Source organism: Phyllopteryx taeniolatus, chromosome 16 (assembly GCF_024500385.1).
Source record: "Phyllopteryx taeniolatus isolate TA_2022b chromosome 16, UOR_Ptae_1.2, whole genome shotgun sequence".
Taxonomy (NCBI): domain Eukaryota; kingdom Metazoa; phylum Chordata; class Actinopteri; order Syngnathiformes; family Syngnathidae; genus Phyllopteryx; species Phyllopteryx taeniolatus.
Genome location: NC_084517.1, coordinates 18,190,975 through 18,216,425, shown reverse-complemented (window position 1 = coordinate 18,216,425; position 25,451 = coordinate 18,190,975). Strand labels below are relative to the sequence as shown.

Below are 25,451 nucleotides of genomic sequence, written 5' to 3'. Positions count from 1 at the left end.
CATCAGCAGTGAAATATGTGAAGGCAGTGCACCAAGCAGAGTTCAACGAATAAAATAGTGTATGGATTGCATGAATCAATTCCAATTATTTGCCGATTTCTGGCAAACATGAGCACAATGTTATGTGTGCGTGTTCTTCTGGAAACAATTTCCCGCGGAACTCACGCGCAATTAATCCACTGATGGGTTATTATAATCATCATCTCGGGTGACTGGCTTGGATTTTTTTTAAGGGGGAAAATGAGTTGCTACATGACATACTAATGAAAAGACATCACTGGGATATTTCTGCAGGGCTGCGTTCACCTGCACATAGGCAGTAATATAGGAGAAACAAGCTCCTGGTTGTAGTTTCCTATTAGATTTACTGGTTTTTGCAGCGACAGATGTTTGGCATATCCCTACTCTGCGCTGCACTGTTACAGAAGGGGACTTTTTACTGGAACTGCCCTTTGCTCACACAGTTGTAAATGCAACAGAGGTTACTGTTCTGTCAGGTGTTGCCTTTTATGGTCTCATTGCAAGCCTTGGCTAAGGCTATGTCCAGATTTACATAATAGTTTTCAAAAGAAAAGTATTCATTCCCCATCACAGGAGTAAAAATAGTCTCCATCTGCACCAATCAACGGTGTGCTAAACCAACAGGTGGAATCGGACTCGCAAGCCTAATTTAGCAGGCCAAACTGAAGAAAAACCTTTCATGAAAAGTCCATTGACAGCAACAAGAGTTACCTTTGCAAATGTTAGAAAAGTTGTTATGGACAAAACATAGTTGGAGTTCATGTCACATCATGCAGGCCAAGCAATGAATCAGCCTGCTTGGAAAATAAAGTTTGCGGCCCTGAATATAATGTTAATGTTTTCATCATTTCACAAACAGCCCTTTTTCTACTTCTAATAAATCTTGCGACTTATCAGTGCATAGCAGCAAGTTACATTCTGAAAATTAATGATTTATTCTCATCTTGAATCTCTTCTGCTGCATTCTTCTGGCATATCCTCGCAAAAAGGAATAGAAATATAGCAATTAATCATATCCCTGCTCGACACACAGAGTGCATTATTAATGTACAAGCAGATGCCCAGAATACTTTGTATAAACAGGGAATATCACAGAAGTATGTTGTTTAGATTTTCATGCGCTGGTCTTTTCTGATGTTTTTGCACGTGCTATTTTTTATTTTTTTGGTCATCTCTTAGATCTACACACACCTGCGCTCCTACACTGTGCCCAACGAGCAGCGCTACATCATCCGCATCCTCCTCATCGTGCCAATCTACGCCTTCGACTCCTGGCTCAGCCTGCTGTTCATCAGCAACAACCAGTACTACGTCTACTTTGACTCGGTTCGAGATTGCTACGAAGGTACGTATGTGCACTTTGTATGTGTTTGTGGCATCTCCCAAGCATCCCACTACTGGCATGTCCACATTTGCCTGGAAAAACAAAGAACTGACCAAACAAGTTTTTCCCATACCGGTCCAGGTTCTTGTTTAGTAGAAAGTTGATACTCCTACAAGGTGTTATTGTAATGCTGTTCTTTTTATACTTTAAACAATACACCTTATTCAATTACCTGTATATAGTCAACAGCCAGACTATTAGGAAAACATGCACAATGTAAGTACGATACAATACGATAAGAGCTTTATCAAGAAAGTCTGCTTTTTGGCAAAGGATTGCAAGGTTGGTGAAACCATGTTTGACCAACCTTTTCTTTGTAAAGTCTGACATTTTTTACAGCTCTTGTATTAGATTTGAACAAGTGCACTGTAAGTTGTAAATGCAATTACTCATTGATGGTAAAGAGCCAAATATTTCCAAGAGGATTCCATGCAAACTGAATCATGAGCACAAATAAAAGGGATCTTAATATTATTGAGCAGATTAGTTTCAAGTTTGAGGGGCAATTTTGTGGCTGATTGATGGCGGCAGCACGTCAGACGGCAGGAAGACACCAATCCCATTAGCGCCCACGAGTAAAATGCATTAAGCATCCCCCCTGCACCCCTGCTCTTTACTGGACACCATCTGCATTAACTTCATTTAATCCCTCCTTTAAATAGCAACAAAGGATTAGGAAGGGATTTCCAAGACACACAAGCCTTGCAAGCCTCTTTAATGTAAGAAGTGAAACATTTATTGTTCCATAATGTAGCACTAATTATTCTTTATCGCGCCCAAGTTGGCTTGGCCTCTTTTAAATGAAGTTACATTTGAAGGTGATGGGAACTAATTGGACACTTTTGAAATAGCTTATATTGTACAATGTAAAAAGTAACTCTTGGTTTTGTTACAGCATTTGTCATTTATAATTTCCTGAGTCTGTCCTTTGAATATCTGGGAGGAGAGAGTGCAATCATGTCCGAGATTCGAGGGAAGCCTATACAGTAAGTTCTCTGCCTATACATCTCTAGATGTCCATACGTGGAAGATGAATGAATATGTTCACGTACCTCTGGTGCAATTGTAATGACACGGCAGTCATTGCAGGCTTTTCAAAGATAAATGCTCAGTTTTGATTGACACTGTCCAGACTGACAGGCATCTAACACTTCTATTTAGAACTGGTGAGCTGTGTAGGCATATAACAATGGTTTTGTTTTGGCTTTGCGATTGCACGGACCTCAGCATTGAATCTGAATGATTTCCTCTTTCCTGTGCAGGTCAAGCTGCCTGTATGGCACCTGCTGTCTGGGCGGGATGAGCTACTCCATCGGATTTTTAAGATTTTGCAAACAGGTAAGCTGCAATCTGCCGCTCCTTTGACTTGACAAATTGCTCATCAGAGGAATATTCTTTCAGAAAACTGTGGTCGAAATCCGAATTGTACGACCTGAGGGACTTGGTGCGGTTTTAAAGTAAACATCATAGGATTTTGTTTCACAATTTAAAACAGTTCCCAGGTGTCTTGAAAACATTTCTGTGACATGCTTTGTCAAAATACCACAAGAATCGAGAATTATAGGGCACCTTACACACCCTATTGTCTAGCAGAAATTAGCTTGTTTTAAGGGGCTGGCAATGTCTATTTGCAAGTGACTGACTGCATACTCCGCCAAATTTGCTGCCGGGCCGATGGCGTGTCCAACCTTCAGTCCTATGATGACCTGGGGTGGAAACCTGGCTTTACGACTAGAACTTGTCGGGAGGACGTGTAGAAGTGATAGCTCACTGGCACATTTTCAGAAATTGGCAAATACCAAAATGTGTATTTGGTCATTTAATTTCACTTGACGTGGGCAGCACTCCAGAGAACCAACTATTTCTATTGAAGACTTTAAAAAGTCAATTTTCCTTAGTATGTCACCTTTGAAATAAGCAAGTGCACATCCTTGTTGTGGTTACGTAAAAATTACCCCTGAACACAAGACGGCTGACTTTGTCGGCTTAGTTAGAAAGTGCAAGCAGTCGTAAAAGATTTCATGTATTGGTACTGTGACTAGCATGTACATCAACACTATTGAGCTCAATATAAAAAAAAAAGAGGCCCTGTGCTTTTTATACTGCTTACATAAGTCAGACCGGATCAATTTTAGAAGCTGAGCTTTGGGGCGCTTCTACTGTAAGTCAAAGCGGAGTCACTTTACTTTTAATTAATACTCAGGAGGACGCAGCAAATCTGGCCTGTCGATAGTTGCCATCAGTGAACTATCCCAAGTGCAAATTGTATGAAAAGAAAAAGCCTCGGGTCATTCCCAGCTGGGAATTTATCATTAAAAATTGATTGAGTCATTTTTAATGGAAAATGCCAGCAGGTTGCCAACACACTTCGGAAAATAAAAATGTTGACTCTAATGCACTTTGGTCGCTGCACTATTGGGTCCTCTTCTTGATAAATTATACCTGCAATAAAAGCTGCAGACAAAGTGGGCACATTGCAAATAATTCAATGTTAAAGGTGTTGAATAATGCCTTTCTGCGTGGGCGCCGTCTCTCGCGCTTTCTCTCCCTCAATTAATTTGAGGCAGGGAACACAGTTGACTTTTGTACGTGCTGTGTCACGCTTGTCAGATGCTATCATGCCAGCTTGTTTTCTTTGCGCACGCTGAGAGACAAAATGGCACCAGAACTGGCAGAAAGAACAAGCCGAGACTGTTTTAGGGATGATTATTCATGCAATTTAGTCAAGCCCACCGCGACCTTCCTTATCAAGACCCACGCCCTCACACTGTTGCCTTTGAGCGCCAGAGAAGCGGTGGGAGTTTTTCGTGGGACACGTGAGGGTCGACAGCCTCTGTGAACCTGACCCGGCACACGTCAGCACCAGGTGGTCTCCTCTTTCTAATCGAATCCGCGTTGGATTTTGACAAACGGAGTGCTCGTAATGCAGCAAAGAGGCTGTCAAAGATATGAACTGCTCTGTGTGTACTGTATACACTCTCTTGGCACTTCTCTAATGTGGGGAGGGGGGGACTAAAATGCTTGTGTAGTTATATTTTACCCCCCTTCAAAGTAACTAGAATATTAGAAACAGCTCAGTGCAGTTCTACACCACTGTGGACAACTGTAACCACAGTAAAAAACCGTTTCATAAAACCGTGTTCAATGATAACAAATGAGCACTGTTAACTTTTTAAAGGCAGAATTTATGATGCAGCTCTTGTATTCAAGCTCAATAGATGTGTACCAGGTGTATCTATAATTAATCGTCCACGCTGGGCTTATCGTTGTCGAGCGAGGTGCAATAATTGTACAAACAAATCCTCTACGTCCTCCTTCCTGTTGCTATGGTGTGTGCATTTTGTTTGTGTTTTCCAGGCAACACTTCAGTTCTGCATCGTCAAACCCATCATGGCGGCCATCACCATCATCCTGCAGGCCTACGGCAAATATCACGATGGGGATTTTAAGTGAGCTGAACCTCTTATTTTTGGTGCTGTTGTAGCGGTGGATATGTGTGAATGATGGAGACACTTTGTCTAGCACCCCCAAAGTATCTCCTCAAAAGCTCTTATTTTAATACCCCATCTTCAGCTCTCACTTTGCTGTCTCATTGTGACACGTTGGCTGCTTTTTTCTTCCTAAAACCACTCAAACAAGCTACTTAACACCACTTGAAACAGATGCTGTGTCAGCTTTGTATTACTAGCCTCTTACATTTACTCTCTGTGTGCCTGACTTTGCCGCATTGTTTATCAGGAATGTTACTACTTTTCTTTTTAATAATCTGATAATTCACAGATTGTTGTTGAGCCCGCTGTGCGCTCCTTCCCGCGCCGCAGTAATTAGGCTCTTCTGTCCTCTAGGATAAGTAAAGGCAGGCTGACAATTAATAAACAACGTGTTGATAAGATGCATGCTGGGGTAAAAAGTATAAACACGACTCCATTATCTGCTTTTTGAAGTAGGATGCCACTTGTGTTGTATGGGTGCAGTTATTCGTGGAGGTTTTTGGCTTCTCTGTCCAAAATAAGGACAAAATAATGGAAATAAAAATAAGGAATTGCAGGGTTTGCTCTTTTTTTTTGTTCTGTATTTGTCTAATTTTAAATTTCAAACAGCCGTACGTACTTAAAAATGGTTTCATCCAATCTCTGGAACGCTCGTCACAGGTGATCTGGTGAGCTTGAGCGAGAGAACAATGGGCACAACAACAGCCGTATGAACAATGCCGTGACATGACATTTCTCATTTGTGCCACTTTTTTTTTTGTAGCTCCAAATGGTTCTTAAATGCTACCTTGTACCAAAGCGAATCCATTATGAGGCCAGCAGTCATCACATTGTTTTCTCTATCATCTTGTGCGCAGCGTGAACGGCGGATACTTGTACATCACCATCATCTACAACTTCTCCGTCAGCCTGTCGCTCTACGCCCTCTTCCTCTTCTTCTTCGCCACCAGCGACCTGCTCAGGCCATACGAGCCGGTGCTCAAGTTCCTCACCATCAAGTCCGTCATCTTCCTGTCCTTCTGGCAAGGTAAGGTCTATATGTAAGGTTGACATTCAGTCACAGAGAAGAGAATTAACGAAGCTGTGCGCCTTTAATTAAGGCATGGTTCTGGCCATTCTGGAACGCTGCGGCGTCATTCCCAACGCGCTCTATATCGACGGACAAGAGGTCGGCGCCGGCACGGTGGCGGCCGGCTGGCAGAACTTCATCATCTGCATGGAGATGTTCTTCGCCGCCATCGCCCTGCGATACGCCTTCACCTGCACGGTCTACCAGGAGAAGAAGAATGACGTGCCACGTGAGTGACATTGCGTCCCTAGTAAATCCCAATTCCATTCCTGGTTGATGAGCTAGACAAGCTGGAATAGGCAAATATTTACACATTTAGTCATGAGCATCATTGTCAACTGGACAAAGCCCAGATTAGAAATACATACTTTTTTAATATTTAAAAGTTCTTTGTTCATTTCATAAAAAGAAGAAAATAATGCAAAGAGTAATGACTTTAGCTGTTGAATCAGTCTTAATTATTGTGCTATAAAAACACAAACAATGACAATTGTTGCTTTGCCGCTATCTAAAGAGCCTGGTAGAAGCAGCGGGACGTTTCCGTCCGTACGCTGTAATTTTACAAAATAGACGTGTAGCTACAGCGTGTAGCAGTTCCACTTTCTGTTCCTTACTTAAAAGTGTCATGTACCATTACATTACACCCGTCACTTTTGAACATCCTACAACACGGACATTTGATCGTCTCCCGCAGAGATCTTCCCATCTATGCAGAGCATCTCTAGTGGTCTCAAGGAGACCATCAACCCGGGCGACATGGTGCAGGATGCTATCCACAATTTCTCCCCGGCCTACCAGCAGTACGCGCAGCAGTCCACGCAGGAGGTGGTCCCGCCTTGCCCCAACGGGAAAGTCGCCTCCACTGCCAACAAGGGCTCCCGCAAGTCGGACAAAGTCGTGCTGATCATGTCTGATGACGAGTTCTAAGCTGCCAGATTCAGGTGCGTGTGTCCTCATCGCCACTTGTCTCCCCCGGGAAAACAGATGTATCTCAAAGGGCACAACTGGATTGTATTTTATTTTCATCAGCGCAGTGTTGAGCAGTGACTGCTTAGTACTAATGAACATTTGAAAGGATGAACCGGTTTTTACTGGCGTAGCTCAGCTACCTGAGAGTTTGACTTCTTGGCCTTTATAACAAAGAAATCAATCACCTTTGTGGTATCAGACAAGCAACAGTGTCACTCCAGGAGTGTGGCAGTGGCTGAGAACGCCACCCAATAGGACTGCATCTGCTCCCCCGCCCCCCCCCCCCCCTTTTTTATTTTATTTTATTTTTTTTATTATTATTATTATTATTATTTTGATTCAAGAAACATGGAAGTTCCAGACAGACATGCTGGTTTTGGAGCAGGTACTTCAAACTGCAGAATATATTGCTGCAGAGTGCTTTTTATGTATTGGCTGCGACTCCATGTCACAGTGGGCGTCCAACAAAGTGGGACTTGTATTCATTTGAAATAGTCAAACAAGATGGCAGATTTTGTAGCATCTGCACAATTGTGAATATATTTGGCAAAGCCTTTCAGTGTCAGGGTCACTATTTATAATTGATTTGATTCTCTATTAAAATATGTACAGATTTGATTGTAATTCTATTATACAGATGCATCACAATAATTGTGGAAAAACGTATTTATTTCAGTAGTTGAATTCAAAAAGTGAAACTCAATCACTAAGATTCACTACACACAGACTAGTAAAGTTTTATTACATTGCTCCTAATTCTGATGGGTATATCTTATATTTAACGGAAATCCCAAATTCACAAACTCGAGAAATTCTCATATTACATACAATCAAAATGATTTAGAATATTTCTTTTTTTAATGAATCTATATACAGTATTTGTTTCACTTCTTGAATTGACGCGGTTGTAATCTATTGAGATGCAGCTCTAAATATTTTGACTTTAAGATACGCTGTGTTATGAGTAGACTGATTTAAAAACACAAATTTGAAAAAAAAAAAATGTGATTGTCCACTTTTGTACATTTGTCATAATTTGAATACCCATTTGTGCCAATCATTGCTGTCTTGACACAAGAGCAAAATAAACTTGGATATGGGATTTGAAATGATGCAAAATAAAAACACCTGTGTGTGTGTGCAAGTGGAATTTGAAATAATGCGAAATAAAAAACACCTTTGTGTGTCTTTGTGTATGACTGATTAAAGTGAGTTCATTTGTAGCAGTTTTTTTAACGAGGAGAAATCTTTATTTGCGAGTATAAAAACAAGACAGCAGACACATTGTCATGGAATAATTTAGCATAGTTGAAAAAAAAAATGCAGCAGAGACAAACACAGTTGGATCTATACGCTAAAATAGCTCATCGGAGGAGAAGGACACGGAAGGACGTGACAGTCGACAAAAATAATTTAGGCGCCTTACCAATAAAAATTGAAGTGATGAATGAAATAAATATGCAAGAGCAGAGCAATGGCACCTGTGCTGCTGCCTCGCAGCTCAATTGGCCTCCACAGAATTGACACAAATTTGCAGTGCATTTCCTCCACATCCACATTCTCTATAGAAGATTTTTGGAAGGGATAAACATTTTGAACATTGTGTAGCTTGTTTTGCTGGTCGAGCTTGTTGGAACGACTAAATAATTCAATGAAGACTTCTAGACTATGTCGTGAGTCAAAGAAGTCACGTGTGGAAGAAGATGACTGATAAAACAGCCAAAAAGGTAATGTCTTCATCTTTGTATCATGCATGTTGCTTTTATCTGCTTTGTGTAAAAAAAAAAATAATTATAATAATAATAATTTTGTTTGATTTTCTACAGGTGGCATGAATGTGGGAACCAACAATGTACTCCATTCACCTGGAAAAACGGTTTGTATTTTATTTTGACACGTTGAAAAGGGTATACTCTAGTTGTACTGTACTTGTCAACATTAAGTGCTGAGATTCAACAATACCTTGTTTTACCACATGAGGTCACTGTCAGCGTAAAAGTACTTTTGTTGTTGTGTGTGTGACTCACGCTTTATTGTGGAGGGAGAGAATTTAGCAGCTCTGGGAATTCTTTTCAGGTAAGGTTTATCGGCTGTTATAAAAGCATTACCATCATCAAGTCAGAACAATAAGAGTCAACAATAACATACAAGGTGTGCTGTACATGCATGCTTATATGACACATGGGAGTCAAAAGTTTCAGCCCACATCGGGCGTCTGGATTTTGCACTTTTTACGTAAAAGTGAACCGTCAGAAGGTCAATTTATTCAAGTGAAGGAAAACGAAAACTGCATCTTGTGTGTAACCTCAGTCATGTTGACAATAAAAATAAAATAAAAAAACGCTGTGCTGAGAGCAACTATCCGTGGCCTATAAATACTTACAAAGTCATGACAATAGTATTTTTCTCATTGTAAATGTACTGTACAGACACATTTTCAGTATCAATATACAAAGTCAACTTTAAAAGAACGGTTATGTAAATCACACCACTCCCAGTATAGCAACATAAATATAGAAAAATATGTAATATATATTTATGTCATGTACTTAAGCATATAAAACCTATGTGTTGTCAGGAAGAGGACATAAGATGTCCAAAGTACAAAATGAGAGTAAGAACAGCTGTAAGGTCACAGCAGGTTGTACAGCAGCAAAGCCCCCCGCCTCTCTACTTTCTTTTGGGGGGGAGGGCAACAGTCATGTTCTCTTGGCCAAGAGATCTTGACATGAGAAAACGTTTTTTTGTTTTGTTTTTAAACATTGAGTCCTCGCTTGAGGAGGCCTTAAGAGTGTGGGTGTTTACTGCATTTGGGTGCCATGCCAACAAATGGTTCCTTTATTGTCTACCTGCTTACTAGGCGAGCATCAGGAGTTCTATAATAAAAAATGTTTTTTTGTTTTTTTAAAAAGTGTCTAAAAGCAATGCAAAAAAAAAAAAAAAAGTCTCTGAGTCACCAGCAGCAGCAGCACTTGGTTTTACTCTGCTGTTGGAATGACGCTTTTACTTTCTGGACGGAGTCGATTGACCACAACTGAAAGCGAGCCTGAAGTCCAAAGCTTTAATGTACAGGAAGTATTTCACTCGTAAAGACCTGTCATTAAGTTATTTTAACTTTATCCAATATGGATTACTTTCCAGAGAGTGGCACTTAAGAGGCAAAAATAACCGAACTAGAAATTGCAGTCTACTCAAAATTGTGTGTGAATGCTGAGAGATCCCGTCGCAAAGTACAAATACCAATTAAAAAAAAAAAAAACTAATTGAGGGCTATAAACAATCGTTCGCCAATCCCCATATACTATAATGCAAATACTCGTGGGCTTGGGCAGCAAACTGTTGGGGATGACGTCAGTGCAATCAGATTGGGACGATTCGTAAGTGCTTTGGGAGGATACCATGACATCATTCCTGCTCTGTGCGGCAGTTTGTTATTCAGCTTCATCTCAATAAGTGCTAGGACTGACACACAAATAAATGGTAAGCACACGTTGTTCGAGAACAATCGGGGAAAATAAACTAGGACATTTGTGTAAAAACTGAAATGTGAGAATTAAGTCCTAACCCCCCGCCGCCCCCCCCGCCCCCCCCCCCCCCCCCAAAAATGTGATTTTTACACACACAAAAAAAAAAAAAGCTGAGCAAATGGACTACATTTTACAATGGTGACTTTTCAACCACCAAAACAAAATATGAGAACATCATAATTTCACAAAATTCAAACGAGACAATCAAATTGGAATTTGATGAAAAAAAGTTGTAATGTTATGGTAATATAGTAACCGATTTTGTGTAAATCCCAAACATTTGTAATAAGAAAATACCTAATTTTACCCCCAAAAACCTTATTCACAGGTTTACAAGAAACGTGTAATTAATGGAAAAAGTCGGGATATTAAGACAAAGAATAAAGTTGTACGTTTATGGAAAAATTACCCATCTTATGAGGGGAAAAAATGTACTTTACAAAAACAAAAGGTGAGTACAGATAGGGGTAGGAGTAAATATCTTTCACTTGTTCCAACTCCTTTTTGAATATTTATAATTTAAATTTATTTTTTTGTTGAAATCTTGTTTGTTTTGTGGTTTTCTCTTACTTTTTCACACATTCGAAATAAAGAATTCAAGGAATAATGTTAACAGAATAAGTTGTAATGCTTTTGGGGGGGATATTACAACCAAATGTTAAGAGACTTAAGTAATTTGACGGAAAACAATATTACAATCAGGTCGCAACTTTATGTGAAAAGGGTACCATTTTTGGAAAATAGTCAGTTATGAAAGACCTAAGTCCTAATTTAAAAAAAAAAACTGTTGGAATTGTACAAAATAAAGTTTGAATAAAAGAAATGTCGCAATTTGATGACGTTGTAACGAGAGCAAAAGTAATATTTTTTTTGTGCTTGTCTCTGAGCATTCACACAATAAGTGCTGTTGTATAGAATATAGCTGCTAGCTTGTATCAGCCTCTTGCAGCAAAGTTTTGGCAGCACATTTTTCGTGACAATCCGTTAGTTTCCTGACTGTTTGATTCGTGTAGTCCTTCTGTACTTACAGCTAAAAAAAAAAACTAAAAAAAACCTCATAAGTCCTGAATGGGGAAGATGGTGGGTGGTGTGAAATTGTCAAAAAGACAAATAACTCCACGAGTCAAAATGCAATCTACGTAGTTTGCTCGACTGCAAGTAAAACTTAATCCCCTGACTCCACTAACAGAGTGGACTGCTAGTCACGCAAATATCTGGTAGTTCATTGAAAGTGAGCTCTCAGCCATTCGTTTCGGCAACACTTTGTGTGCTTGGAAATGATTTGGTGTGGTTTTACATATGTTCAAAACAAGAATATGGACTGGTGCTGCTTCCTGAAGGCTTGTCGGACGCGGTTTCTTTCTTTTCTAAATGTCTGTCGTCGTTCAAGAAGAGGACCTTTTACCTCGCCGGTGCTGTTGGGACGGTGTCAGGGGGAAGGGGCGGCTGGTTTACACAGTGCAAATACGGGGTGTCCCAAAAGTCACGATACACTTGCTTTTTGGTTTCAGGTGTCATTCAGACAGAATTGAGGCCATCAGGATTTGACAGCTTCGGCTCTGCAGTCTTTGATAAAATTAGTATAGAGAGAGCTTTACGACTCAGACGCATCCGCTGAATCGACTTTTTGTTGAGTTCCATTGCAGTCATCCGTATAGACTTCTGGTTTTGCGTGAACGCCTGCTCTAGCAGTTTGATGTTTCCATCAGTGATGGTAGTAGCATTCCTTCCGCTGCGTTATTTGTCAAAAACAGATCTTGCTTCGAGAAACTTGCCATGGATTGCGTAAATTGTACTTCGCTTTGGATCAGTTTGAACTGACGCTGAACTACAGTTGGAGACACTGATCCAATGCCAATTGGCAAAGGCGAATGATACCAGAAACGAAACAGGAAAAAAAGGAAGTGTACTGTATTTTGGGGCCTTTTGGGAAACCCTGTAGAATTTAAAACCCCTCAAAAAAGGTTGGGAATGTTGTGCCAAAGTGTAAACCGAAAGGATTGGGAAAAGGCCCCAAAGCCGACGCAGAATTCAGGTCTGTGGACGCATTGAGGGTGTGAAGATAAAGGACAGAAGAAAGGGAGAGTCGTGCACGCAGCATAAGATATCGTGGAGCTTGTCATCCCGTCCATCATCCTTCAGTCTTACTACTGAGCTTCCTCTCGGTACAGGATGAGGAGAGCCCAGTCCAGCGGACACTAGGACGCTGCCGAGAAGGTCTTGGCGGACTTGACGATGGTAATGACGCTGGTGGTGGCCACTTTGCCCGGCGACAGGGGCCCACCGCGGGTCACAGTCCTGGCGAAGCACTGCAGCGCCTCGTACTTGGCGCGCAGGGCCTCCAGCTCCAGCCGCATGCTGGCGTTCTCGCGGGCCAGCTTGTCCACCTCGTGCTGCAGCTCTGTCTTCTGGCGCTCCAGCTCCTCCTTCTGGGTGACGCGTTTGATGCGGCAGCTGGCGGCGTAGCCTCGGTTCTTGAGCGTGCGCCGCCGCTGCTTCAGTCGCACCACGTCCTCCTTGGTCAGCCCGCGCAGGTGCTGGTTGAGCTCCCGCACGGACATGGCCACCAGCTCGTCGTCGCTGAGGGCCGGGGCATTCTCGCCCGCTTCCTTCTTGACCTGTGGCCGAGAAAATGCAGCGTGAGGACCCGTCGCGGAACATCCAGTCCGAGATGACGTCTCATCCCGGGACTTACCTTTAAAGCTTTGCTCGTCTTGAAAGCAGTCGTCATTCCCTGCATGCAGACGACTGGCCACACTCGCACAGGAGATGCTCTGAGGCAGTAGAAATGAACATTAGCCACACGGGATACTTTTAACGTCTTCTTATGACACATTTATGCAGTCTCTACTGGCCTAAAGAATTTACAACCTAAATTCTAATGTGTTCCACGAAATTGTATTCAGTTATCCGCAATATATCGTTGCATTTCTTACGACGCTTAAGCCTCTATGCGCTGCCGTCTTTTGAATGCACGTTTCACCACTTTTTCGAACAGCTGAAAGGCAAAATTCACAGCACACTGAAATTGCATCTAAAGAGCCCAAGCTCCCTCGTGAAAGTGCAGTCTTGAGAGCATGAGTGACGCTCATTGAAAGCATCTTCTCATTTGCCGTGTACACCAGCAGAGGACAGCAGGACCTCGTTCGAGCAGTTTGTCTCCATCGTGATGTAGTTCACGAGAACAAGGCAGCATCCCTTCATGGAAGCTCCTCTCTTTTTAGGAAAAGCCCGTCTCGTCGCAGGCTCCATTTCAGGACTTGCGTGGCATGCTTAGTGGCTGCCATGGCAACGCCCCCGGGCATGGGCGTGGGAGTGTGAGTCACATGGTCAGCGAGATGGGTAAACAAGACTCATTCATAACCGCAGCAGCAGAGCTCACGTTGCGTACAAACAAACAAGTGGGTGAGGACCGGGGGTCCCTCTGTAGCAGCCACTACCAAGTGACTGGTAGTAAATTACTGTCACGTCAGCATAACATTTACAGTCATGCTGACCTTTACCGGGGCGGCGTGTGGAAAATTCCCCGTGTCACGACGGAATAGTTTCCCTCGTAGTCACGGCTGTATTTTCACCAGCAGACAATGTCGTTTATCAGCGTGCCGCTGCTCGGATCCTCTTACGTCGGGTTTTCCTGAGCCGCTGCATGCCCTTATTTATCTCTGCAGGGTAAATTTAGCCCGCCGCGCTCAGACTGATTTGTGCCAAGTCAACCGTTTAAGTAAGCGATAAGTGATATCTCGGCAAGAGGTTGAACATTCACTTGGTTGGGGCTAAATCTTTAGGACAGTGATTATCAAGCCTTTTACACTAAGAACATCCTCAAAAAATACTTAACTCTCTAATTACCGCCATCATGACCAACATTTAAACACAGTAGCGTAGTAGGGCGAAGTGTGAATACAGCCAAGGGGGAGGCTCTATTCCTAAAAACACATTTTAGATTATTGCAGGGCAAACCAGCAACCCTAGTGAGGTTAAACGGTCTCCACGTCGTGTGTGCACTCACAGACAACAACGAGGCGCTCTAAAGCGGCCACGCCAGCAGACCATCCGAAGGGAAGATGCATTTTTCGGGCGTAGGCGTCAGCTAGCGAGCTAACTGCACATAGCATTTGCGCCGGTTAACCGTTGATGTTAACGAAATGCGCTCAAGATTTTATATAGTGCGGGAGGGGCGACTCATGCCGGACGCCAAAGTGCGTATCGGGGCTGCTTTTTATCCACGCCCCAAAAATCTGGAAAACTGAAACAGTGAAAAACAGTTTGACGCTATATTGCCACAATTGAGTAGTACACGGTTCTCGGTTATGTGCACGTTTTCAGCAATTGTCTTCAATCATGTATAATGTATTGAGAAAACAAATCTCTGAATTAACTTTAGTGGGTCTTTCATAAAGGGGATGTAATGAATTAAAAAATAATAATAATGTTTTACCCACCCTAACATTTTATAGAGTTTGAGCGTGTAATTTGGTAATTCTTTCACGTACTACTCGTGTAGAATTTAGGGGGAATGTTTTTTTTTTTTTTTTTTTAAGCTATTTTGAAGATGCTGTCCAAAGCTGAATCATGACAGCCCAGTTGACAGGAAGTAGATGAATATCAAAGTGTCCCAGCCTGCAGAAACACATGATTAAAGCGAACCACTAAGTCCTGTTTCGAGATTTAAGCAACATCTGCTTTCCCCTCCCACAGCTGCATCACCAAAGCGAATGTATTAATATGTGGAATTCCTCATGTGCAAGTAGGTCGAAAATGTCTCGTTTAAGAGGTTGCGTCAGTGCGAGGTCCCTGGGTATGTTCCTTGCACAGATTATGGAAAAGTGGTGCATGATGGCAGTAGGGGTGGCCCCCTTTACTTCATACAAGGGGGCCTCTGGCATCAACCAGGAGGCCGGCTTGTTTCCTTGAAATTCTTCAGGCATGTGCTTGTGTTTTTCTAAGGTTCTCCTCATCAAGATGCCAACGTTTGCTCCGCGAGAGCTGGCATGATAGAACCCAGGCGCTCGTGTACAAACGCGACAGATGTTTTTTTTCTCTCTCTCTCTCCCTTCAACAGACGCAAACAAGAAAACAACTCGTGCGAGGCCATTCTGAAAAGGCAGTCTGGGAAAATACCTCAAAGGGGGAAAAAAAGGAAAAAGAGCCACAGATGGCTCGCTTCGAGAACAAAAACCACATTCCTGAGTAAACACACATGTGCTGGAGCCTCTCATGCAAATGTTCACCGGAGCAGGCCCGATATGTCCCGCCATGCACTCCACTACAAGGGAACAAGGTTGAGGCAGGCGGAGCTGAGACTCTTCCCCACTTGTAAAGCAACAGTTGCAAAGTGTACAAAATGTCTGGAATTCCGATGCGTCTCGTGTAATTCACGTGTCCAAACAAATCAAGCGTAGCCTGTGTGCACATGCCGGGAGTTCTGCTACCGACACATTTCAATGTACGGTGGTGCCTTGAGATACTAGTGACCCAACTTACGGCTCAGTTATTCCAGATACGAGCCGTCAATGGGCCGATGGTTCGCTTTGACTTGAGAGCTCACGCTTGAGATACGAGCGCTGTATGGTGGCAGTGAACTCGACTTACTTCACGATAGCAGCACTTTGACAAATAGTGAACAATTATTCCAGAAAAGAGGCTTTCAAGCTCCCGCTTGAAGTTTACTTTCAAACTCTACGTAAAACTAGGAGAAATGCACATTGTTTATTTAAAACAAACGCATAGTTTAGCCTTCCAGTCTGCTAGTTTAATGCTAATACTAAATAGCATCTATGTTGCATTGCTATTACCCTTTAAGCAAGGGACTGGACACAAATGGTGCAGCGAGACTTAGACAGACAATAGAACACGGCTCAGTCATATATTCATTATCCTCTGTGAAGAAAGACTAAATTAGTGCCGTACTGATGAGTTCAGACGTCTCAATAAACAGTACATCTGTCTGTCTTATACTGCCCCCCAGGTGGCCAAGACAGGCAGACCAGAAAGAGCAGCACAATGGCCATTCAATTGATGCAGTGGGGCAAAAAATTTTGAATTTTTGTAAAGTACACTATTATGGAGTGCTGTTGTATCGCCTTAAAATACGCGTTACAAAAATGTATTTTTGGGGGGGGGGTCGGGGGGGGGGGGGGGGCTTATTGACCTTAAAGATAGGCTCCGGCTCACCCGCACCTCAAGTGAGGATAAGTGGAAAAAGAACACCTGTGCCATGTGCTGACATCTGTGTCTGCCTAAAAATGTCCACCTTTTATCCGACAAGAACTCCACTTGTTGCGGTTTTCTATGTAATCTATGCTTGGTGAGCCTATTGTTGTGTTGCATTCCCGCCTCTGGAATTTTGTTTTTCCTTTTTAAACCTCATTTAACTGCGATACCTCAGAAATCCCCTTTTCGCAAGCCGGCAATAATACCATCACAATGACGCAAAGGCGCGTCCACGACAAAGCGCTGCTTGATCAAAAGGCGGCGAGGCAAGTCACTACGTGAAATAAACACGCGGGCCCCGACTGATGTGGAGAGCAAAGCGTTGTTTTGGGTGGACGCGTCACTTTGGAAATGAACTCTTACAAGAGTATTTTTGGCCACCTCAAGATTATTTTTGCTCTTGTTTTTCAGAAACGGTCCTGACAGGACACTAAATGCCACACTTCCACAAACAAACAAGAACAACGACAAAAGACCATTGGAGTGATTGAGCAACTGGTTGATTGGTGATAAGGATTCTAGAGGGAAGGACCTAATGGTTCTGAAACCCCCACAAAAACTATCGCTGCGTCATTTGTAATTGATATGAATGCCCCTTGTTTCTAATATTATCCGAAATCAAGTAGCTTCTTGTCCTGACATGAAACAGGAATAAGGGAATAATTGGAGAACATTAATTGAACCTTCTTGCTGATAAAGGAGAAAAATGTATTCAAAATCAAATCGCTGTCTTAACATGGAGGAATCGGAGTGTGAAGATTGAGAATTAAAGTAACCTGAAGCGAGCAAAGATTTTTACAATCTATTATTCTATTAATCATCCCATTAATCGGATTTTTTTTTTTTAAATGTATTTGCACTCTACAACAAAATGTGCATGTGAGTTGCAGGTATTATTGTTGTCCACTTGGGGTCGCCAACCCCACGTTCCAAGCTTTGATAGCTGCGACTTTGAGTGTGTGTGGCTTTAAAAGGCGGGGCCTACCCTGGTGAGTGACGGAGTCGGCGAATGAGAGTGTAGAGTTGGCTGTTGTGAGACCGGGTTAGCGGGGTGGCTATTAATTGGCTCACCGTTAGCAAGTCTGCGTGCCAGTTGTGGCTGTGTGCAGCTCGTGCAATATTTGTGCTTATTACGTGTTTATTTTGTTACCATTTGTTCGATAAAGCAATTGAAAACGCACCGACAGCTGTGTCTACCATTGACCACTTGCGTATGAGAATCTCACTTGCGGCGGTCGGCTATATTAAATGACATAATGTCGATCGTGTTGGTGATCGTAGACGTGCTACGTTAGTTGGTTCTGCTTTGCAATAGACACATTGCATTTTTATCTTAAGTATAAAATGATCCCCAACTTCGGCCATTCTGTCTTTAACGGACGCTTTAACTTATTTCTACATGGGGTGGTACGTGAGTCTGCGGTAACAGTAGTCCGTGTGGAAAATGATCACTGCAAAGCTTCAAGTCAGAGATTTTGTTTTGAATTTATTCATTTTTTTTCCAAGTTATTCGATAAATCGTCTCGGCCCTCAATAAAAGGTTTGAGTACAAGTGAAAATGGATGACATAAGGGCACTTAGCCTTGATGCTTAGGTCAAGGCGTCCAATTCCAATTTTTCATGACTTTATCCATTTGGTTTTTTTCCATTGTCTGTCTATTTCCATGTACATTTCAAGTGACACACGTCTGCCACGGCGCCATTTATGTTCATAATCCAAGTAAACAACTCACATGGACAGAAGCCCAAAATGCACGTAGATAACTCCACAAGCATCAACATCAAGCAGTGTCGAATCACAAGTAAACAGAAATATGAATATTAAGGCTTATTATGGGCTTATTCTTGCCGCTCTTCATTTTGCATGTTTTCATTATTCTCAATGGCACGCGCACTCTTATCTGATGAGCCTGTTTGAAAAACACTTGGGGTCATTGATGACTAGTTGTTCTTTTTAAATTATTATTATTATTTTTATTTTTATTTTTTGCAGACATCTGGTCAAGTTCAAGGTCACTGCAGGACCCGGCCAGCTCCAAAAATAAACATCACTGGTCGCGTTTGGACGCCTTGTTGTCCTTCTTTGTGACTTGCAGCCGCCCTCTGGCAGATAAACTTTTGCCACTTTTTTTTTTTCCCTCCCTTCTTCTTCTTCTTCTTCTTCTTCTTCTCCCCAGGCGGCTGTTGAAATACATCCAACAGACCACATGTGCAGAATCCGCTCTTGCCCCCAGCGCAGCACATTCGCCGGGATCCGATGTGAAGGAAACGCAGCGCATAGCGGAGCTGTGAATCACGCTGTTTACTGGTAAAAGCCACAAGCGGCAGGCAGGGAATCGCACCCTCCCGATCTGACGTTTCCTGGAAAATCCCGTTGTTTCACGAGAAAGGAAGGGAAAGTAGCCCGAGCAACGGTTGGCATGACCACCGAGAGAGCTTTGGTGCGGAAAGGGAGGAGAACTCGCTGTATTCCAAAGACAATTTCAAGAATGCAGAACAAGGGCTGGGAAAAAGAGCCTACATGGAAAACCGTGTGTGAATAACAGGGGGGGTGGGGGAGCGCACATTAGCTCATATCACTCATTGGTTACGCGCTGCAGTTACCACGAGCGCAAAAACAAGCAGAGGCGTTCTGGATGTACGATATGCTGACAACTCGCATTCTCATTCAGTGTGGAATCGGGAAGTTGCGAAGTTTGCATCAGCGAGCCAGACGCGTCCGATCCGGCGAGGAATTCCCAATAACATCCCACAAAATAAAGAAAAGAAACTCGGCCCGAGCCGCGCCTATGAGCACAATGGGGCGTGAAGACAGGATGCAAAGTTAACGTGAGGTCGTTTCCATAGGCACACCTGCACACTTACTTGTCCAAAATGTCTGCCTGTACAAAAATCATCATGCTCAGTTGTTTTTTTTTTGACTGACGCCAATTCGGTGTCGTGCTGCACTGCATCATAGTGACAGGCGTTTCTATTTCTGTCTTTTGCCTGCCTCATGTTGCTCAAAACAAGGTCAACAATTCCTTTACAAATAGCATACCAATGCTGAGAGAGGCAAGCGAGCGCAGTGTCGTCGCGGTTGGCACCTGTGTCTCGCAGCTCGGAGATTTGGGTTCAAATCGTGACTCTGCTCTTTCTCTGAGGAGTTTCTGGCTTTTGTGGGGTTTCTCCAACTTCTTCCCTCATTCCCAAAACATGTAGACTAGTTGTTTTTCTTTTTTTTTAGTATTATTATTTTTTTAAAGACTATATTGTCCATAGGTGGGAATGGTTGTCTACAGCATATGTACAAACTTGATACAAGCGCGTGTATGGTGGCAGTGAAGTCATTTGAACTCACTTCACAGTAAGCAGCACTTTGAAGAATAGTGAAACATACATTTAAAAAAAAATTAAATAAAGCGTTCGAGCTGTTTAACGCCAATCCCCGTTAGTTTACTGTCAAAGTAAACATCAAACAAGGAGAACTACACTTTGTGTATTCAAAACAAACCACATAGGAAAGTTTGCTTGGCTTAATGATGACCATCGATGCAAAACGACATTGGCGTGCTATCATATAGCAATACTAAGAGGCATAGATTCCATCTTCTACGGCAAATGCCTACTATTACAACATCTTACTGAGTCACTCACAGTAAGTGGTCGTAGAAGTAGTACTATTCTTTCTTTGTGTCTGCAAGACTATGATACTATGTGCTATTTTTCCTATTTAAAAACAAAACAAAACACGCAAACATAAAAAGGTTTGTTTGGGGGCGGCGGGAACGGCACTGCCATTCATTTGAATGAGGAAAGATTTGGAGCTCATTAGATTGTGCAGGTGTCACCCAATGTACTATTAGCTGCGTACATGATGTTTACTCGCGGAGTAAAATCGCAGGCCTGCATAGCCAACCATCTGCCTCCCTCCCTCAGGGCGAGCGAGGCCCAAAAAAACACATCAGAGCAAACATCCCCCCCCCCCCCCCGTGAGTCATCACATTGCTCACCGCAGCTATGTCACTTTCACAACACTCCACCACATGAGCGCGCTTGCGTTCAGCTGCCGCGTTTCATCCCGGCAAAGTAGTAAGTTGTCTGGAGCTCCGAACCCTCGTGCGCTCCATCACGCTCACGCCACAAGCGCGCCAGTGGAAAAAAAAAAAAAAAGAAGTGACTCAGCCTGGGATCTGATTGGAAAAAAATACAATAAATAAATTGTTGAGTGTGATGGGGTGGGTCGAATGGAGCCACATGTTCACCTCATGACAGGCGAGAGAGCGCCCCACTCCCGCATTCTGTGCACCCACCCGGAACCGGATCGAAAGTGCAAGTTGGTGACATTTAAAGTGCAAGAAAGAAGTGACTCAAACAGTTGCCATACACATAAGCGGAGTTGCGTCAGAAGTTCAACAGAGCTCTCGCACATTCAAGCAGCGAAAGGGGGGGGGGGGGGGGGTGAGTGCACAAATTAAAATTCTTATGAAATTGATTTACGAGTATATGCTTTTGCAGCTCAACGTGATCATCCACGTAGTCTATAAAATGAGATATGATAAGACGTTTTTTTTTTTTTCCCCTGCTGTTGAGTGATATATGGATTATGGAGATATGTGCCCCCCCCCTACCAGCACCGCCTGCCCCGGTGGTCTGACTTCTTATGGTGCCCTTTGTCCTACATGTTGAAAATGCACACCACGTGTTCTATTCCAATGTCCAAGGCAGCCTGAGATTTTTGCTCTGGGATACCCTCTTTTTTTTTTTTTTTCTTTTTTTTTTTAAATATTGTTTTTTTTTTTTTTAACCCTACACTCAGACAGGAATGATAACGGCTAGTAGGAGACAATATTTGATAGACTCCAACTTAAACTTCATTGAGTAACAAAACTAGACGACATTCGTGTATCATTAGTTAAATTATTAGTGGTGCACTTATTTGACTAAAGTGCACAACTTTTCCTGTTTTCACTGCTCATAAGCATAGTAAACACACGTCAAACACTTAAATGCGTTTCACTGAGGCGGTTATTTCTACGTAACCAAAAATTCCCGAGTAAGCCTTTTTTTTTTTTTTTAGGGCCAACTTGTTGGTTTTACACGTGTCGACTTAATCTGTTTGTTTTTTAAATGCCTCATTTTCGCAACTTATTTCTTATTTCTAACTAGATAAATAAACAGCCTCACCTCTGTGGGCGCGCGTAGATCCCCGTGGACCGGAATGCGTGGAAAAATAAAAAATATACAAAAAAAAAAAAAAGGAAATAATGTCCGGTTAGGTGGGAACCTAACCCCCCGGGGAAACGAGGCCGTCGAAGCCGCTTTGCTGAGTCCGGCAGACGGCGAGCCAGCCAGCCTGCGAGCGGAGAGTCCTGCTAACTCAATTCACTCCAAAACAACAACAATGTTACTAACATTCCACGCTCGCGCTTCCGCAAGCACTGACGTCACCGCGTCCTCATGACCGCCCCCTCCATTCATGAAAATAACTGAGTGCTGACGTCAGCGCCGGGAGGGGGAAGCCAGAAATAGAAGAGTTTGTTTTTCTTGGGGGGGGGGGGGGGGGGGGGGGGAAGCCTAATCTGGTCGAAGAAAGCGTCCAGTTTCGAAGTTGAATAAGATCTTAAAAAGTGATCTTGAACACCAACAAGTGGGGGGGAAAGTGCAGCTTGCTCGCAGCATCAGCATTCCATTCCTGAGGAAAGTATGCAGGCCAGCAGCAGTCACAGGATTGTTCTTATTGGGGCTGCTGGAGTCACAGGTTATTTTTGCACTCCCATTAAACGCTGAATGTGCTTAAAATGAAAAATGAGCATGTTTAACTTTAAGCACTCCCCCCCCAACAACACGCACAAGTCCACGGAATGCGTTGAAACCCCGCTTAACTGTCAACTGCCATTTAATTCCACCACAACGACCTGAAAAACTTTGAAAACAAACGTCAGACTTTTAAAACATTGTTTTACCTTGCTCTTCTGCCTTCTCTCTGTGACGTGCGCACACTCACGGCCGACAACGAGGCGCTCTAAAGCGGCCACGCCATCCCCGTTCCACATGCTGGCTGTCAAGTCTGACTTTATTTCGTAAAAATTTTTTTTTCCCCTTTCTCGCTCTTCCGCCTTTCTCTGCATGACGTGCGCACACTCGCAAACAACAACGAGGCGCTCTAAAGTGGGCACTCCAGCTTACGGCACATCGCAATTGCGCTGGAAAACCGCTGATGCAAACAAAGACGCTCCAGTTCGTACGTGGTGAGGGAGAGGCGACCCAAGTGTGTCACTTTTTACTTGTCCATTCTAGCCACACCCAAAAGATTGGGAAAACTCAATGGAGTGCTACTGTACCTAGTTCAGTTCTACATAGTTCTCAGTCTTTACATATTTACAGCGATTATCTTCAAACATGTATAATATATTTAGAAAATAAATCTCACTTTACAGGGTCTTTATATGTGAGTAAACATGGTCAGACACTCCCTCCATGAATCCTCAGATGCACACACTCTTGCAGCTCTTTCACCTTCTGCCACTTAACTTGTGATTTAAAGTGTTGTCATGTTTTACAGCCTGTGAGTCACTAGCGAAGCTTGTTGCTCTGCGTAGCACGTGGCGGTGGAGATGCTTGTTGACGCCAGACCACATTTCTCCTGTGAACATCATCAGATGAGTAAATGTGCTTTCATTGTTCAATCTGGGAGCTATCAGCTAACATTTGGACATCACATGTGGATGACCCGGGCATGTTTTATGATGACTTTCAGCTTCATTTGTCTCTCTCACTGCCGTGACCAATTGTAAAAATAACTGTTTTGTTCATGCTTTGATTTTAGATGGCAAGAGAGAACATCCAGTCATTCATTTTCTTAAACGCTTGATTCTGGAGTCCCAGCTGACTTTTGGGGTGAGAGGCGTGTGGTACACCCTGGCCGGAATGAATGAATGAATTAACTTTTTGGCATGTAACAGCAATGCAGCGATAGTCATGTGATGTAAATATCAATGGACCGGCATGATATTATTTTAATATGTACAGTGTATGAATCTTAAATGGCCCACTGATGTAACTACATCCGAGTATTTCCCAATGCCTATAGTGCAGCATTATTATAATGAAAGTGGGTTCGGGAAATATCAAAAAAGTTGAAGTTGGCAAGAGTTTCTGAGATGGCGGGATCTTCATATAAATTAAAATGGGCTCCATCCATACCATAACCTAAATTATGAATATACAGATAAATAGAGAGACAATTGTAGTGGGGCTAAGAAGGAGCCGGGTGGCACTCCATATGGAGCCATTTAGGTGAGAGCCCATCAAACTGAACACATATCTTTCATACAGGTAGTTTACAAACAAAGCTACAACATGCTCAGACAAACTAATACAGGACAGCTTCTGTTTCATGATAAGACGATCAAATGTATCAAAAGCCTCAAACAGATCAATAAATAATGCAGCACAGCACTGCCGTTAATCCAGAAAGCACAAGATATCGTTTAATACTTTCATGGTAGCTGTGATTGTGCTATGATGCTTTCTGAAACCAGATTGAAGTGAAAATAAAATTACGGAATGGTAATTTTGAAATGGGTTTGTAGTTATTCAGAGAAGGAAATCACTGAATGACCACAGCACAGCATTATTATAATTTATTATAACTAGAGATGCTTTATTTTAAATTGGTCATTTTGAATATGTAAGAATTGTATATTTATTTTATACAATTTTATTTATATGACATAAAGGTTATATGGTTACATCTTTAAGATTACGTTTTGAAAATGATTTGTAAAATTTTTAACTGTCTATTGATCAATCCATCTAATATGGAATCTTTTTTCCCCATCCAGCTCTATTAGATCTCAAAAGGTTGTACCTAATGTTGTGTCCACTCTGCCTGAAAATATTCACTGCCAAATATGACTTGACCCTAAAAATACTTGAAAATTCACTGAAGACTATGAACAACATATCACTTTTTTTATTTTTATTTTAAAACAGCTAAAAAACTATTTATGAGATCAAGTTATGTGACTTAATGCCACTTTAAATTATATTTATTTGCCCATGTAAAGCGGAGCGAAGGGAGTCGAGCGTGTTTCAGGCATTGGCAAAAGTGGCGAGCTGTGCGGTCTGAACAGTTTTGGATTACAGGAAGTAACATTGAGTCACTAATCTCCTTACTTTTTTTTTATTTTTATTTTTTTTTGCCTGACTCATTCTCTTTAACTTAGTTGGATATGTGATCTGGCACCCAGAGGCCTTCTGGTGTATATTCCCTACCACCAACACCTTCAGATTTCAGATCAGGCTTGACGCTGACCATTTCTGGCAGTTACCTCACATTTTCCCCATCCAGATGTTTTGGCATTGTTCTGGATCTCTTGCTAAGCCGTACACTATCGTAAGTACACTTCCCATATGACACCACTGAACATTCCACTGACTTCACCCAAAAAGATGAAAACACTTTACGTAACCAGCTGGAACCCCCACCCCCCCTATCCCCAATTATTTGTTTTAATTTTTTATTGTACATCCAGTGGCAGAGGCTGAGATGTGAGACTATTTCAAATATTTACAATGCTGAAAAAAAAATAATATATATATATATATATATATATATATATATATATATATATATATTGATGGCATCTCAAGGAAAGAGTGAGGGGTTGTGCAATGTTCAGATGTTCACTATGGGTGGGGCCACGTTAGAAGAACCATTACATCATCAGTTGGCTGATTCTGTCAAGTCATTTATGGAGATTATTAACCGAGTGGAGTTTCCATTACATTGC

At 42.4% G+C, this 25,451-nt stretch overlaps 2 protein-coding genes across 2 annotated transcripts in view; one reads left to right on the top strand and one right to left on the bottom strand.

Moving 5' to 3' along the window:
• The window catches only part of tmem184a (transmembrane protein 184a), a 10,810-nt gene extending 3,712 nt beyond the window's left edge, over nt 1-7,098 (top strand). The window contains exons 3-9 of the mRNA XM_061748740.1: nt 1,201-1,366; nt 2,301-2,391; nt 2,668-2,743; nt 4,763-4,854; nt 5,754-5,923; nt 5,997-6,194; nt 6,660-7,098. Coding sequence (XP_061604724.1) covers nt 1,201-1,366; nt 2,301-2,391; nt 2,668-2,743; nt 4,763-4,854; nt 5,754-5,923; nt 5,997-6,194; nt 6,660-6,892 — 1,026 coding nt within the window. The 3' untranslated portion in view covers nt 6,893-7,098. The remainder of the gene's footprint in view (nt 1-1,200; nt 1,367-2,300; nt 2,392-2,667; nt 2,744-4,762; nt 4,855-5,753; nt 5,924-5,996; nt 6,195-6,659) is intronic.
• A 3,425-nt stretch (nt 7,099-10,523) lies between these two features.
• mafk (v-maf avian musculoaponeurotic fibrosarcoma oncogene homolog K) lies at nt 10,524-22,084 on the bottom strand. Its single transcript, XM_061748741.1, has 3 exons — nt 21,841-22,084; nt 13,157-13,235; nt 10,524-13,079 (listed from the first exon to the last, which is right to left on the bottom strand). The coding sequence occupies exons 2-3, from the start codon at nt 13,199-13,201 to the stop codon at nt 12,660-12,662; spliced, it is 465 nt and encodes a 154-aa protein (XP_061604725.1). The 5' UTR covers nt 13,202-13,235; nt 21,841-22,084; the 3' UTR covers nt 10,524-12,659.
• Nucleotides 22,085-25,451: the final 3,367 nt, after the last annotated feature.